Source organism: Solanum verrucosum, unplaced genomic scaffold (genome assembly GCF_900185275.1).
Source record: "Solanum verrucosum unplaced genomic scaffold, falcon-dt-bn FXZP01000261.1, whole genome shotgun sequence".
Taxonomy (NCBI): Eukaryota; Viridiplantae; Streptophyta; class Magnoliopsida; order Solanales; family Solanaceae; genus Solanum; species Solanum verrucosum.
The window spans coordinates 10,170,373-10,184,434 of NW_026019969.1; the positions used below are offsets into that span (position 1 = coordinate 10,170,373).

Below are 14,062 nucleotides of genomic sequence, written 5' to 3' on the forward strand. Positions count from 1 at the left end.
AAAAGAAAGACGTAAAACACACATCTAATTCCAAATCTGGTTAAAATATTTTATTTTTAAAGGAAAATCATTTCAAAAGCAAAAAAATTACAGCTATGTATGAATTTAAATAAATGTTTGAAAGCAAAAGCAATCCCCTAATTCACGTGCCTTGTATCATCAATAGAATTTCAAAGTCATAAATATTTTTATTTTTTTAGTTATATATATTGCTTTATCTTTACTTTAATTAGTTGTTCAAAAAGCCATTGTTTATGTGCATGCATGGCTTATTAATTTTTCCTCTTACTATATAATATAATACTTCTTAAAAGGGGACTCCTTTATATTTTCCTTCTCCTTCCTCATTTTCTACTTCAACTTTCTTATAATAAAACACTATGGGAAATATGCAATATTTTTTTCTTATAAGATTATTTGTGTTTATTATTATTTTGAATATTGGAAATGGACAATATCCAATAGAAGATTTGGTGGACAATTTACCAGGGCAGCCAAAAGTTGGATTTAGACAATATGCTGGATATGTGGATGTTGATGAAAAGGCTGGAAGAAGTTTGTTTTATTACTTTGTTGAAGCTGAAAAAGATGCTCATAAACTACCTCTAACTCTTTGGTTAAATGGAGGTTTGTTTTTCTTCTTCTCAATTCCTTCTTCCATACTTCTCAATTTCTAATTCGAGTTTTCAATCGTTCGAGTCTAAGATTTTTTTCGAAATAAACTCTCTGTCTTTACGAGATAGAAACAATATATATGTGTATTCTCTACCCTCCGTAGCAGGGGTGAAGCTAGTAAAGGCGCAGAGGTTCATTCAAATATCTTTTGCAGAAAATAATATTATTTATAAATGGTTAAAATTATTATTCTTATGTATAATAGTAGAAGTTGAACCTCTTTGACTTCTTCATGTGATTACTTTTTCATATTTTGAATCCCTTAGTGAAATTCTGACTCCACAATTTTACCGAATACGGTATTGTTGTTGGTCGAGGATTGAGACTTATGTCTATTGAAAAGATCCAATTAAGTTGCTTAATTTATTTTTTAATTTGAAGCGGATATAATAACCTATGTTTTCTCACTCGGGCTCATCGCACCGAGTTATAGCTAATGGAATTTATTTCTCTTATATGAAAAAAATAAAATGATATTGATAATTCAAAGTCATTTTTATTGCGGATTCTTAGCTAATCATATACTATATCACAAGATATTATGTCTTAATTTAGTTTTTCTTCTTTTGATATTATGTATAATATACTTTTATATTTTTTCTTAACATAGAAGGAACAGTTACTTTCTTTGACCCATTTTTTTTAATGGCACACTAAATGATTTAATAAGTATGTGGGGAAATAATATGTAAGAGCATTCAACTTTTCCATTAATCACCATGCACCTTATCTATCAAAATATGTATATATTGACTATATATACTCTGGACTGTACTACTCGACACCTTATTATTAATTAACTTGGTTGGTTGGTGATATTTGCAGGTTTTGGGACCAATTTTTTTAATGATCTATTTCTTCAAAACGTGTGATCGTTTTTAAAGCAACTATTTTTTTCTTATATATAAATTAAATAAAACATTATTAAACCAAAAATAAGAAAAAGTATATATTCAACCTTATTAAGTCATGTTTTTTTTTTTTTAAAAAAAAATACCTAAAAAGTTGTTGTCTTGTACTCGCCGCATGTAGGTCATCTGATGAAATTAGGGACAACTAGACCAAATTATTATACCATTTTTGAAAGTCATTTGGTTAGTATTATTATTCTATAATAGTAATAAGTAGGTAGTCGAGATATTGTATAGTACTTTCTTTCTTTCGTCATATTTCAAGTAGATTTCGACTAGTGAGATTTGAACACGCAAGTACTGATTCATTAAAGATATCAAAACACACATTCAAGACATCTTAAACCACTAAAATATGACAACCTATTATGTTAAAGGTGTCCAAAATATGTTATTTAATCACCTCTGTATCATTTTACTTGTATATGCGATATTTTTTTCCGATGAAGAGTGTCCGACACCCTGACATACATGTGCCTAAGCCCCTGCTCTACAAAGTTAGAGATAAGATTTACATACACACATTCTCTCCAGACTTCACTTATGAAAATATACCGAGAATTCTTGTTGTAGTCAAAGTTGAGAGTTGTGTGATATTTTTTCTTCTCCATATTCCAGATAGATCGTCCATTCTTCATCATTTCACTTTAATTTTATGTAAAGGATTTTCAATTTAATTTCACTTATATTGGTGATGATTCTCATACAATGGAGCAATGTGCAACATCATTACTCAACATTTGAATGAAAAGCTTTTGATATAAAGTACTCATTTAATTAATACTAGCTGTACTCAAGAAATTAAATTATTACTAGTATCTTTTTATTTTTAAATTTACCAGGTCCAGGATGTTCATCAATTGGAGGGGGTGCCTTTACAGAACTAGGACCATTTTTTCCTAGAGGTGATGGCCATGGTCTCAGAAGAAATACTAAATCTTGGAATAAAGGTATAATATTATATTACCTTAATTATGCAACATAATTACAAAAAGAAAAGATTAATATTTAATTCTGGATTAACATATCTTTTTGTTTTGATTTTGAATACAGCATCAAATCTGTTATTTATTGAATCTCCTGCTGGGGTTGGATGGTCTTATTCAAACACATCTAGTGATTATACTTGTGGAGATGAATCTACTGGTATTTATTTAATTTATTAACCTTTAATTTGGTGAAAATTAAATATATGGTTAATTATGAAAAAGAGATTAAGGAAAAAATAATATTCTTATTTTTATTTTTTGCAGCCAAGGATATGCTCAATTTCATGCTTAAATGGTACGAAAAGTTTTCAGAATTAAAATCTAGACCCTTGTTCCTTACCGGTGAAAGTTATGCAGGTACGAGTACGACAAATATATACCCTATGTGCAATTATTATATACTTTTTACGTTTATTTTTACTTGTTACCCGTGATTTTCAAGAGTCAAATTATATGGACTTTGATCAATATCTCAAAATATGACATATTTATATGAGAATGATTACAACTTATAATAGTATTATTTGTATAGTTTTCAAAACTCTAAATTTTGAATATTTAATTAATCTAATTTAATTTAAATCCAAAAATTAGTTAAATTAACTCTCATGATTATTGTAAAACAAAATATACTAATAGGTAAAAATAATGGAAGAAATGCTTATTATTTCACTTGTTTCTCTACTTTGTCTAGACTTAATTAATTAATGTGTGATTAATCATTATAAATAGACTTCTTGATGTTCGCTCTCTATTCTTTCAATCTTTGATTCAACAATTCTAATGTATTTACTTATTTATTACTAATATATACTCTCTCTTTCCAATTTTTTTGCCAACTATATGAATTTACCAATCTATTGAGATGTACTTTTTTTCAAGAATTATAACTTATAATATTTTCTATAATCAAAATGTGACAAGCAATTCGAAAAAGATTTAGTTATAAAACATTTATAATACATTGTATTTAAATTTCGACTTGCTAACTAATGTCCATATTCATTTTGATGATAGGACATTATATACCACAGTTGGCAAATGTCATACTAGACTACAACAAGCAGTCCAAGGATTTTAAGTTTAACCTAAAGGGAGTAGCTGTAAGAATATTACTCTCTTTTTTAAAAATTTTATATTAAAATCATCCCTCCTAATTATTTTTATTTATTCAGATTGGAAATCCACTTTTGAGAGTAGACAGAGATGTTCCAGCAGTGTATGAATATTACTGGTCACATGGAATGATATCAGATGAGTTATTTTTGATAATCAAAGAGAATTGTGATTTTGATGATTATGAATTCCCAGTTCCTCATAATGTATCAATTACATGCAATCAAGCTATTGATGAAGCTTATAAACTAATTTCTGACTACGTTAATGTCTACGACGTTATTTTGGATGTTTGTTATCCATCTATCGTTCAACAAGAGCTGCGTTTACACAAACAAGTAAGCACTTATAACTATATAATAAAGTTCAATAACTGTACGTGAAATTAATTATATTATTTGTTGGATGATGTACTAGGTAACTAAGATGAGTGTGGGAGTAGATGTTTGCATGACATCAGAAAGATACTTCTATTTCAACCTTCCTGAAGTTCAAAAGGCTCTTCATGCTAATCGTACTAATTTACCTTATGAATGGAGCATGTGCAGTGAGTATGTAATTAAACAAAATTGTTTTGATTAACTTATAAGAAAAATAATTAATTAATTACACTATTATTATTTATTAATTTAATTTGTTTTATGTGAGACAGTGTGCTGAATTACTCTCAATCAGATGGTGACATTGATATGCTTCCATCCCTCAAAAATATTATTCAACATGATGTACCTCTTTGGATATTCAGGTAAACACAAGTTATTAGTAAAATTAATGAATACGACACAATTTCCTCCTCACTCATTATATAGTCATGGTAATAAATAACTAGACGATGCGTGTAGTTTAGTAGTCAATGAAGTATACATTTACAACGCGCAATGATTCTAATCAATATTATTAATTATGACATACAGTGGGGATCAAGATTCAGTGGTACCACTAATAGGTTCACGAACATTGGTTCGTGAATTAGCTCGGGATCTAAAGTTCAAGACCACCGTACCCTATGGGGCATGGTTTCACAAAGGGCAAGTAGGAGGATGGCAAGTGGAATATGGAGAAAAACTCACATTTGCAACAGTAAGAGGAGCAGCTCATATGGTGCCATATGCACAACCATCAAGGGCTTTGCATCTTTTCACCACATTTGTTCATGGAAGAAGATTGCCTAACACCACTCATATTCCAATTAATTCATCATTCAATTTGAAAAATTAATTTCATTCTGGCTTAAGTATAAAACTCATTCAAGTGGTTGTCTACTTTTGATAGTTTATGTTGTTGTGCATAAATATGAATGGATACATAAGTTTCATGTAACATTCTTCAATTAACTTGAAATTGAGTTGTAGTTAATTAGTTGATAAATATTATCTGGGGATTTTTATACTGCACAACAGCCAAACAAAGCCTATGATAATTTTTTTTAAAAAAAATCTTTATTTTTTACAAATTTTATTCGGTATATAGTGTATAATCGATATATAATTACTATACACACTTACCACACTTATTATACATGTTGAAAGTTGAATAAAATCGGCAACGACTATCACATTCTCCTCTCCCCTCAAATAAGTATTGATCATGTAAGAGATGCTTTACATAAAAGTTGTATCGATGTGTAAGATGACTTTTGATATATTAAATGGGAAAATTGTATAAAATAGTAAACTATTAATTCAAATTAAATGATATAATCATAGTTTGATTTAATTGTAACCCGTAGCAAACTGTTGCCATTCGTCTCTTTCCCTGAAATTCTCTCTCGCCACTCTCGTTTTCTCGCTGGCAGTCTCTCCCTCGCCTCTCTCACTTTTATACAAACACAAATGTATAAAATGTGTTTGTGTTTGTATAAAGTGAGAGAAAACTATATATATACATATCTTTTCGTTCGCCTCTCTCCCCAGAGAATCTCGCTCGCCACTCTCACTTTATACAAACACAAATGTATAAGTTACGTTTTTGTTTGTATAAAGCGAGAGAAATTGTATATATAAATACAAATACATATATTTTCGTCCTATACACTTATAATTATACAAATATAGATCTTCCCCTGCCCAGTTTTCTTTTGTCTTTCTCTCTTTCTTGTTTTATACAAACACATATTATACAAATGATTCTTTTTTATATGTATACCGAAACATATTATACAATTGATCATTTGAATATGTATACCGAAATATACATATTAATAACCATAGCAAACATAAAGTTTGTTATGGAGCGCAATTATACAAACTATAGCTATAGAATACAAATATGATTTTTATGTTTGCTAAACCTAAAATTTACTCTTATTAAATTTAGGACAATAAAAAGTTCATATATTAATGATGTATATTATGTGTATACAAAATATATATAATGCTAGCTATTTTGTAAATTAGATCATTCAAAGGTATGGGACTTGTAATTATTTCTTGGATATACAATTTCTCCAATTATTTAAGTAAGAAAATCATTACATGAATATTATGATCATAATAAGTGAATTGATGTATTAAATATATTAATCAGATCAAGTTAAACCTAATTGTTGGAATACGTTTAGTATGCATGTTTTTGCTTTATCAGTAGGTTGTATAGTTGCATTCATGCAGTTATATATTCCATCAATACAAGTCACTTTATTTAGATAAAACAATGTAATGACAATTAAAAATGGAGTCAGTATAAGATGTCGGTTCTTGATTAGTATTACTTTGTCGCTATCTTTCTTTCATAAAAATACAACCCCTATTATTAATCGTATATGAAAATTCGGAATTCAATATTGAATCAATCCTATATTTCGATCGATTCATCATGAATCCCTTGAACGCTTTGACGACAAATAGCCGCATGGGGCCCAGTGCCCAGAAAACCCAAGTACCAATCGAGTATACATTCCTAAAATCTAAAACTGGAAAAATATTAAAATGTAGGAATGCCATCCACATTATAAAAAATAAAATAAAAAAGAGGTTGTGAAAATGTAATAACTGCAGCACAAATATACAAAACAAAAAAAAATTAAACGGCTCATCTATAAAGGTCCCAAAAATCTATACGTTTTATGTAGCAACACGTGAACTCCTACTGTCAATTGTATTAATTCGTCAATTGTTCGATGTTTACAAATAGTTGACTCAATTATAATGATCATGTAAATATTATAATACTCACTAATGATACTTTTATTTACGTAATCGGATGGTATAAAAATGTATTTTTCAATATTTAACTCTTTAACCTTAAATCTCATTCCCTAAATAATTATAAATATATCACGACACATGTTGAGGATAATTATGATATTGTGTCTAGTAAAGAACCATCATCACATAAAATGGATCGAAGGAAGTATCATTTTTCAAATTAATGAATTTCAATTATTACAATGAGATAAATAATGGCACTATAGCAAAAATTTTAGGGACATTTACAAAGATTATTAATTGCCCCTAAAAATATTTATTTAACAGTAATTAAATTATTATCGTTAATTAATTGTCGCTACAGATATTTTTAGTGTATAGTGGGGGAAGAAAATTTTAAAAGGACAGAAGAAAACGAAACCCCCAAAATCATGCAATTTGATGTTTGACACATTGCCATCTCTTTAGTTAAGTGTGGAAAGAGAAACAAAAGATAAAAAAAAATCTAAAATTATGTCTACATATAGTTAATAGGTGCACTACACAAATCATCACCACCTAATTCTCTCTCTTCTCTTCATCTTCTTAATTCTCTTTATTTTATATTTTTTCTTTCCAAGAATTCATTATACTAATTTAAAAATGGCACTCATATTTTTCATTCTAATTTTAAGCCATCTAGTAGGGGTATCACATGCCCAACTAAAAGTTGGTTTTTATGGCAAAACATGTCCTGAAGCTGAGAACATTGTTAGCACTGTTGTACGTCAAGTTGCTGCCTCCAGCCAAAAAGTTGCTCCTGTTTTGCTTAGGCTTCATTTCCATGATTGTTTCGTTCAGGTTAATTTTTCTCTCAATTTACTAGTCAAACACAAATTCAGAATTTAGAATCAGTGCGCACCACTATACACTTCTTGATGCATGATGATTTATTAAAATTTATATATATATATATATATATATATATATATATAAGTGATTCGACCTGAAAGTAATGAGTTTAATTGATCAGGGGTGTGATGGATCAATTTTGTTAGAAAATGGGGAAATTGGAGAAAGACATGCATTTGGACATCAAGGAGTTCAAGGATTTGAAGTAATTGAAAGAGCCAAAGAAGAAATAGAAAAAGTGTGTCCTGGCATTGTGTCTTGTGCTGATATTGTTGCTCTGGCCGCTAGAGATGCTGTTGTTTTGGTACTTCAATTTTTTTTTTCATCTTGGCATTGTCACATGATCAGTTATGTTTTCTCTTGATTAACTACACTGTTTATTTATTTTTTAATTGTGACAAATTTGTTTTTTTTTTTTATGTATATATAATAAATGTTCGATAGGCAAATGGACCTTCATACGAGGTGGAAACAGGAAGAAGAGATGGAGTGATATCAAATTTAACATTAGCAGATAACATGCCGGATGTTAGCGAGTCTATTCAGATACTCAAAGCTAAATTTTCCCAAAAAGGTCTTTCGGAGAAAGACCTTGTCGTGCTAAGTGGTAATTTATCTATAACAACAGATAACTTGTCGTAATAAATTTGATGTCATAATAACCTTACTATATATAGTCAATAAAAGTTGACATGACACTGTAACTGTTAGTGTATATAACAATTAGATTAAAATTTTTGTTTTATTAGTATACTATCCCCCACCCCACCCCCCTTATGTTCTATCCAAAAAAAAAATCACAAACTTTGTGGGTTTTCTAGGTTTGGTAGACATTGAAGGGAATGTGAACATTGTCATTAGCTATGACACGATTTTGGACCTTTCTTTTTTTGATAGGAGTAGTAATTATTGGTTTTTTTTCTTCTAATTAATCATGTTCTAAGATGATTAGGACTTTGCCTTTAATGATACATTTTTTTTGAGAATGAGGAAACAACATTTTTATAGAGTCCATAGTAATTGAAGATCACGAGATAATTACTGAATTAGGAAATGGACCACCTAAAAGACTTACTAAATGCAATCACCAATTTACACATGCATGATTCTTGTGTTATCTATCGAATTATAATTAAGACATAACAGTTTAATTGCTACAATTGCTATAATATGTTAATAATTATTTGCAGGTGCACATACAATTGGTACGACGGCATGTTTCTTCATGACAGAAAGGTTATACAACTTTGTGCCTGGAGGAGGTTCTGATCCATCGATTGATCCCAGTTTCCTCCCTGAATTAATGGGAGCTTGCCCACGAAACGGGGACGTTAATGCTCGATTACCGATGGATCGGGGAAGCGGCGAGGAGTTTGATAACAATATTTTACAGAATGTTAGGAGTGGGTTCGCTGTGTTACGATCTGATGCTAGTTTATACGAAGATGTCGATACAAGGAATATTGTCGATTCCTATTTTGGGATTTTTAGCCCATTTTTTGGGACACCTTTTGAGGAGGATTTTGCTAATGCAATGGTCAAAATGGGTAGAATTGATGTGCTAACTGGAAAACAAGGAAAAATTAGAAGTGTATGCTCCACATTTTGATTCTAATATTTATTGTAAACCATTCTACTTGTTTGTATTAAGAAATTTGGAGATAATTATTGGGTATTATGTAAAATTTAAAAGAATCACAGGAAAATGAATTTGACCCCGCCATTTGCTATCTCTATTCGTATCCTGCGGTTTTATGCAACTCATGTGACTTAAAACTTGTTTTTATTCCTGCAGTCATATCTGCAATTCAGCTAAAAATACAACTCTGGAATATTTAAATACTTTAAAATGAATTCACGAGGAAGCCTACAAGTCTCTAACACTCTACCTGTAACATTATGTTACAAAGTCTGTTGAATGGTGAAGAATTTTAACATTAATTAAAGTTGTACACAACCTATATTGAGCTGGAAATTCCTCCAAAAATTATTAGGATGCGGTAGGAAGCAAACTATTTATGTTGGCTTTTGTAATTTATTATATTATTGTTCACATTAGTAAACACAACCAAATTGACACTTCTTAGTTCTTACAGGGTTGTTGTGGAGTGGTGTAAAATTTTCTAATGTAAATAATTCAGATTTAGTCGGACTCTAATGATACAAACATTAAGTGGGAAACCAAAATAAAAATATTGACACTTCTTTTTTTACCAATATTGAGAGTGAAATTATTGTTCCCAATTTGCATACGGCTCTTTACAACAACTTAATAAGCACTACAAAAGAGGAAAAAATAAAATTTAAAGCACTGTTTTTATTTACAGCAAAAAAAACTTTATAACAATGCATATTTGTTTTATTACAAAAAAATAAAAATGACAGTAGCTTCTTTTGTATGTTTGTCATTCTCAATTTGTTTACGCTTCTTTAGAAACTCCAAAACATAAAAAGATTCAACACCGCTATTTTCGTCAGCTAACACTTTTTTCAACTTCAAATATATCATTTTTTAATCTCAACTTAGATTTTGTGAAATATTCTATGAGAATATGTTGTAGGTCCCACATCACTTGGGATCAAAATAACAAAAAGAAAAAAGGAGTTCTCTTACCTATTAACTCACCATATACTCACTTGTGACACTATATCATGGTGGGTTGGCAAAAATAATTTTTAACGATAATATATGTATTTACTAATAAAAATATTATAGTAATATTTTTACTGACACTAATTAATTGTCATTAAATTCATTGTCGCTATAGGTTTTAGAAACATTTATAAAAAGTACTGATTATTGTTAAAAATATATATTTATTGATAATTAAGTTATTATCGTTAATTAATTAACGTTAATTTGTTAAAAAAATTACACATCCCTGCACCGAACAAATAAATTTGCATCCATTCTTGATTCTACCAGCCACCTGACGATTCGTCTTATATGGATCATATTATGTCTGTACCGTCAGATATTTCTCTTTAGTTGGTTGTTAAAATAAATTAGCCTAACAATCAAATGATTAAAAAACAACTAATTTAACAGAATCTTTGGAATAGTATTTCTCGGATTCAAGATGTAAATTTTACGGATTCCTATCATAATTTTAAGTTAATATACAATAATAATTGAATTAACAATCAAATATTTAGTGAATGTATAGATATATAAGATTTGAGTAAAATTACTGAATTCTCATGAGCTTCTCGACAAGCTGGAACCGCCCCGATATTTCTTATAATCTCATTATCAATATCTGAGTTTTTAATTTTAATACATCGAAACACACCTTTTAAGTTTTAAAGAGTATGCTTTTTTTTTTATTACTCTAGTACTTCTTAGTAAATGCACCTGGTATGACTTAAATGTCGATGAAAATGGTACAAGCAATTATTAGAGATCAAGTTCAAGACTTCAAATTCAAGGAAAGATAGAAAAAATTAAGTTAATTTTTATCATTTTAATGAACAGGATCATAAGATACATAAATAGTAAGAGACATATATAAAAACAAATCATTCAAGAAACGATTACAATATGCTCAATATTTTCTAAAAAGTATCCTATTCCATGACACACATAATATATACATAGAAATACGTCGTGAAAATAATTGCATTTAGCATTATTCAAAGCTCTAATATATATATATATATATATAGTTCACGTGTAAAATAATACAAATATATCGTAATTTTATTAAAATTAAAGTGGCACGTCGAAAGTGATAGTTAATCGATCGATCGATCCTCTAAGTTGCATTTCCGAAAAATTGGTATTGCCTTAAAATGTTGAATAATAATCGTTTCTCTTCATGCAAGGTTTTAAGACAGAATTGCATTGATGGCAAGTAGTATTTCTGTTTTTGGAAAAATATCTCCATTAGCCTCCTCAAAATGATGCTAAAGAAGAGGATATTTCTACGGTCATTAGATTCACCCAATTTAAGCTGACAGAAAAGAGAAGAAAACAAACAATAATATAATTTCTTCCTTCTTTCTTTTGATTATTCTATCATCTTTCAAACAGTGTACGTCTTACCACAAAATCAGGCATAGCTAGCGTAATAAACTAAGTAGTCAATTCTCATGTAAATAACATTTCATGCATGCACGTTGAATTAATGTTCATTACATAATATTAAGGGAGGTTGTTTTTGTTTCATTTCTTCGATCAGGTTATTAACAGTGGATCCTTGAAGAGAAAAATAATCCAACTCATGGGTCCAAGCAAGCTTAGACAAGCAATAGGGGCAGTAAAGGACCAGACGAGCATAAGTTTGGCAAAAGTAGGCAGCAGCGCCTCCTTGTCCGATCTTGAAGTTGCCATCGTGAAGGCGACCCGACATGATGAGTACCCACCGGAGGAGAGACATATAAGGGAGATTCTAAGCTTGACTTCTTATTCTCGAGCCTATGTTGGTGCATGTGTCAATTTCCTTTCCAGACGCCTTAGCAAGACCAAGAATTGGGTTGTGGCGCTTAAGGCACTCATGTTGATCCATAGGCTATTATGTGATGGAGATCCATCCTATGAGGAAGAGATTTTCTTTGCCACAAGGCGAGGAACAAGGCTTCTTAACATGTCTGATTTTCGTGACTCCAGATCTAACTCCTGGGATTGTTCTGCTTTTGTACGATCTTATGCTTTGTACCTTGACGAACATTTGGAGTTTAGGATGCAGAACCGTAGGGGAAAACGCAGTGCATTTGCATACAATGATGATGATGATGATGAAGAAGAAGTTTGCCATAATGCCAGGGGTATAAAAGCTACACCCCTCAGGGAAATGAAGAATGATCGAGTTTTCTCAAGGATTCATCATCTCATGCAACTTCTTGAGCGATTCTTAGCCTGTCGACCTGCAGGTTTCTATTTCCACTTTTTGCTTTGCCAATTTTACCGACTGACTCTTTCTTTTTCTCAAATATATAGTCACAAAATTCCACTATATGTGTTTCAGGTTCTGCAAAGAACAATCGAGTGGTGATTGCGGCTCTATATGCATTAGTAAAGGAAAGTTTCCAGCTATATTATGATTTAACAGAAATCACGACTCTCTTGTTTGATAAGTTCATAGAACTATCAATCCCAGACTCTGTGAAGGTTCTTGAGATTTTCTTCAGAATTAATAAGCAATATGAGGAGATTGAACAGTTCTACGATTGGAGTAAAACAGTTGGAGTTACACGCACTACTGAATATCCAGATATTGACATCATTCCACCTAAGAAACTCGAGCGTATGGATGACCTTATACGAGAAAAGTCCTTCAGGGAACAGAGCAGGAAGGCAATGCGGAACGAACCAACTGCTGAGCACGTTCAAGAAACTAAAAGGCAAGAACCTAAAACTGAACCGGAAGAGGACATGAATGCAATTAAGGCATTACCAGCACCAGAGGTATTACCAGAAGAAAAGACAGAGGAAGAGGAAAAGAAGGCGGTGAAAACCCAAGAAGAAGGAGACTTGTTAAACTTGGGTGAAGATGTTCCAACTTCGGAAGAACATGGAGATCAACTGGCATTAGCGTTGTTTGATGGTGGTCAAGCAACGACCAATCCTGCAACAAGCATTTCACCATGGCAAGCGTTCAACGATTCAGGAGATTGGGAGACAGCACTCGTTCAGTCTGCGAGTCATTTGTCAAACCAGAAGACCTCCCTCCCTGGAGGCTTCGACACATTAATGCTCAATGGCATGTACCAACAAGGAGCAGTGTCTCAGGCAGTAGCCTGCTCAGGTGTCGTGGCTACTGGAAGTGCAAGCAGCGTTGCACTTGGCTCAGCAGGACGGCCAGCAATGCTAGCATTGCCTGCACCTCCAACCGCAAATGGTGGAGCTAATACAGCCGCACCAGGCACAGATCCTTTTGCAGCTTCACTGGCAATAGCTCCACCAGCATATGTTCAGATGTCCGAGATGGAGAAGAAACAGAGACTACTAATGGAAGAGCAGTTAATGTGGCAAGAGTATCAGAAAAATGGAATGCAAGGACAGGTAGGATTTGCCAATGCGCAGCCAAACCCTTACCCGTATAACATTGGTGGTTACAGACAAACCTTCTAAAGATTTCACTGATAACATACACAACAATGTAATGTCATTTTCCCTGTGGTCAGCGGTATCTCAGTAAAAAGGTCAAGTCATGAAATTGTCCAGAAAGAAAGTGGTATCCAGAAGAAGAGCTATGCAAGTTCACATCTAACCATTGTCTGCACTGCCATCTTTCTCAGAAAGTCAGTTAAGCTACAATATTGAAGTATGAGAACTGCAAAACTACATGTAGACAAGATCCATTATCAGTGTACAGAATGTAACATTTTCTTA

At 31.4% G+C, this 14,062-nt stretch overlaps 3 protein-coding genes across 3 annotated transcripts; all 3 read left to right on the plus strand.

Annotated features, from left to right (window-relative positions):
• Window positions 1–235: 235 nt before the first annotated feature.
• Window positions 236–5,085, plus strand: LOC125816520 (serine carboxypeptidase-like 42). Its single transcript, XM_049496132.1, has 9 exons — window positions 236–627; window positions 2,429–2,536; window positions 2,640–2,732; window positions 2,840–2,932; window positions 3,593–3,678; window positions 3,751–4,029; window positions 4,109–4,242; window positions 4,344–4,436; window positions 4,606–5,085. Exons 1-9 carry the CDS (start codon window positions 381–383, stop codon window positions 4,907–4,909), a joined length of 1,437 nt encoding a protein of 478 aa, XP_049352089.1. The 5' UTR covers window positions 236–380; the 3' UTR covers window positions 4,910–5,085.
• A 2,272-nt stretch (window positions 5,086–7,357) lies between these two features.
• On the plus strand, window positions 7,358–9,337 carry LOC125816529 (peroxidase 43-like). Its single transcript, XM_049496142.1, has 4 exons — window positions 7,358–7,677; window positions 7,850–8,032; window positions 8,173–8,335; window positions 8,919–9,337. The coding sequence occupies exons 1-4, from the start codon at window positions 7,480–7,482 to the stop codon at window positions 9,335–9,337; spliced, it is 963 nt and encodes a 320-aa protein (XP_049352099.1). The 5' UTR covers window positions 7,358–7,479.
• Window positions 9,338–11,925: 2,588 nt separating this feature from the next.
• Window positions 11,926–13,838, plus strand: LOC125816517 (putative clathrin assembly protein At1g03050). The gene is made up of 2 exons (XM_049496129.1): window positions 11,926–12,600; window positions 12,696–13,838. The coding sequence occupies exons 1-2, from the start codon at window positions 11,952–11,954 to the stop codon at window positions 13,799–13,801; spliced, it is 1,755 nt and encodes a 584-aa protein (XP_049352086.1). The 5' UTR covers window positions 11,926–11,951; the 3' UTR covers window positions 13,802–13,838.
• Window positions 13,839–14,062: the final 224 nt, after the last annotated feature.

Bases quoted from the DNA above. Each gene is read 5' to 3' on its own strand.
- LOC125816520 (XM_049496132.1), top strand. From the start codon at position 381: ATGGGAAATATGCAATATTTTTTTCTTATAAGATTATTTGTGTTTATT. The intron at 628-2,428 runs GTTTGTTTTTCT...TAAATTTACCAG, and splicing joins AACTCTTTGGTTAAATGGAG to GTCCAGGATGTTCATCAATT. The intron at 2,733-2,839 runs GTATTTATTTAA...TATTTTTTGCAG, and splicing joins TTGTGGAGATGAATCTACTG to CCAAGGATATGCTCAATTTC.
- LOC125816529 (XM_049496142.1), top strand. From the start codon at position 7,480: ATGGCACTCATATTTTTCATTCTAATTTTAAGCCATCTAGTAGGGGTA. The intron at 8,033-8,172 runs GTACTTCAATTT...AATGTTCGATAG, and splicing joins CTAGAGATGCTGTTGTTTTG to GCAAATGGACCTTCATACGA. The intron at 8,336-8,918 runs GTAATTTATCTA...AATTATTTGCAG, and splicing joins AGACCTTGTCGTGCTAAGTG to GTGCACATACAATTGGTACG.
- LOC125816517 (XM_049496129.1), top strand. From the start codon at position 11,952: ATGGGTCCAAGCAAGCTTAGACAAGCAATAGGGGCAGTAAAGGACCAG. The intron at 12,601-12,695 runs GTTTCTATTTCC...TATGTGTTTCAG, and splicing joins CTTAGCCTGTCGACCTGCAG to GTTCTGCAAAGAACAATCGA.